The following is a 2,165-nucleotide window of genomic DNA, read 5'->3' on the forward strand; positions in this document are numbered from 1 at the left end:
TGGTGTGTAAAACGCTAATATAAATGGTGTAATTTGTTATTTTTAATATTTTAATTTATTGAATTATTTATGAAGTTTTGAGCCAAATATTTTCCTTTAAATTAACATGAAGTGTGAATAGACCACCATACATGCATGATCTATTTTGTAAATTTCCTTTTGAGATAATTATTTTAGTGTCACACTCATAGTGTGATTAAACAAAGCATATAAAATTTACTAAGGTACATTTTATTCATATTTTCATATTTACATGGACAAACATCAATACATCTTTACATAAAACAAAAAGAAAAAACATAAACACAATATTCCCACCAATCAACGCATCATGTATCAAAGACATGAAGGGGTGTCCTCAAATTTTACAAAATATTCCTGTTACACTACATAAAATTTGTACATAATTAAATTAATGAGACGACACTGAACACACCGGAGGAAAAAGATTGCCAGTAAGTTTAGGCTGAACATTGGCACATTCTGATATCGCAGTTCCGTTGGTTCCATGGTACACCAAATTAACGTCGTTTAATGCTACGTTCTCGCACGGAGTTCCCTTACTACAACTAAGTTTCACTGCTAATTGGGTCGCCGATGTCCCTTTAATGGCGTTGAAACTCACGTCGCTAATCTTAACACGAGATGGAACCTCAGCTTTGCATTGACCATAGGGGCAATATTGTTGATCGATTAAGATAGGCGTGCTAACGTTGTTCATGACAATGTTGTCAAAACTCAAGCTGCGTGCTAAGCCAACAGTTGAAGCGGGCCATGTTTTCACCCTTATTCCGTTCATTGTGTTCGTGATCGTACAATTCCTTACGGTTATTCCCTCGACGGGTTGTTCGTTTTGGTACTTTCCTAGACTTCCAACGCTAATGCCATGACCAGGACCGCAGGTCACTTTCTCGATGTTTACTTGTTGGCAACCGTCGCCGAGGGAAACACAATCATCTCCTGTTTTTATGGCGGCATCGGTGATGTTGACCCCGGTCGACCGTCCAATGTGTATCCCATCGGTGTTTAAGCTACTCTCGGGTGCATCGATCGTAGTACGTTGAAACGTCACATTTTTACAGTTTAAAATGTTCATGTGAAACAACTTGCTATTTAAGGAAGTAATGTTTCGAATTACAGAATTGGTCACCTTGTTGAACGCCAAATTCTGTTCCAACAAAAAAGATTTTATGAGGACATAATAATGGATTTATACCATTAAGAACCGATTATTGAAACAGAACATACTATTGGAAGGGAATTACAAGTTCCCGTTTTTGCGCAATCGTTTTTGCTCCAAGCAACGGCTCCTTGACCATCAAAAGTTCCTCCTTCGACTGTCAATCCATTTACGTTGTTGAAAACAATCCAACTATCCTGAGACTTGAATTTTGCTGGGTCTGCTGGTGCCTTCAATGTTCCATCAATCTTAATCGTGATTGGTGCTTGACACGGACCCTGGAATTTTACTGCTCCGACCATATAATTTCCTTTCGGAATCACGACCATACTCTCTTTCGGTGCCACGCATGCCTCTTTCCATGCACTCTCAATTGCCTGCATACAAATTAATCATTCTAATTAACAACCTAATATGATTAATAGTACAAATCTCATAATTATCATACCTTGTTGTCATCTGATTTGCCGTCAGCCTTTGCACCATATTTTTTTCCATCAAAGTCAGCCGCCCGATTTCCCTCTATCAAACCCATAAAACACCATATCAAGCATATAGCTTTAATGGACACGAAACATATCTCATTTCTCATTCTTCTTTTGTCTTTCTTTTTTGATAATTTAGTATGTATCTTTATTAATTGCAATATAGCATATATATAGAAGAGCTATAAAAGTAACAAACCACAAAATCTCATATCTAATTTTGGATAATACTATCTTCTGAGGTCTATCTGTTTTCTTTGTTGAATGGTGTTAAGATTCTTTCCTCCCATGCATTTAGGAAGACATGGAAACTGCTCAAACACCTAGTTATATGGTAAATACAACTACGAATTAAGTCTCGTTCTCAATAAATATGAAAACATATACTACTAAGTGTCGAGATGTCTTGATCAAATGCCTAGTGGCATGATCAAAGCCGATGATAGTAAGATAGGTCTTTCATCATGAAGTCAAATGAAACTATCCATAGAATCATGTGC

The 2,165-nt window shown here is 36.9% G+C and overlaps 1 protein-coding gene across 1 annotated transcript; it reads right to left on the reverse strand.

Annotated features, from left to right (window-relative positions):
* Positions 1-224: 224 nt before the first annotated feature.
* LOC111391534 (exopolygalacturonase-like) lies at positions 225-1,805 on the reverse strand. The gene is made up of 3 exons (XM_023016767.1): positions 1,629-1,805; positions 1,249-1,557; positions 225-1,168 (listed from the first exon to the last, which is right to left on the reverse strand). The coding sequence occupies exons 1-3, from the start codon at positions 1,770-1,772 to the stop codon at positions 413-415; spliced, it is 1,209 nt and encodes a 402-aa protein (XP_022872535.1). The 5' UTR covers positions 1,773-1,805; the 3' UTR covers positions 225-412.
* Between the last annotated feature and the right edge of the window lie 360 nt (positions 1,806-2,165).

Source organism: Olea europaea, unplaced genomic scaffold (genome assembly GCF_002742605.1).
Source record: "Olea europaea var. sylvestris unplaced genomic scaffold, O_europaea_v1 scaffold8, whole genome shotgun sequence".
In the NCBI taxonomy this organism is placed as follows: Eukaryota; Viridiplantae; Streptophyta; class Magnoliopsida; order Lamiales; family Oleaceae; genus Olea; species Olea europaea.

What these genes read in the sequence shown, in the direction of transcription:
- LOC111391534 (XM_023016767.1), bottom strand. Translation starts at nt 1,772, where the DNA reads ATGAGAAATGAGATATGTTTCGTGTCCATTAAAGCTATATGCTTGATA. An exon ending in GCAAATCAGATGACAACAAG is followed by an intron (nt 1,558 to 1,628) that starts GTATGATAATTA and finishes ATTTGTATGCAG; the next exon opens with GCAATTGAGAGTGCATGGAA. An exon ending in CTTGTAATTCCCTTCCAATA is followed by an intron (nt 1,169 to 1,248) that starts GTATGTTCTGTT and finishes TTGTTGGAACAG; the next exon opens with AATTTGGCGTTCAACAAGGT.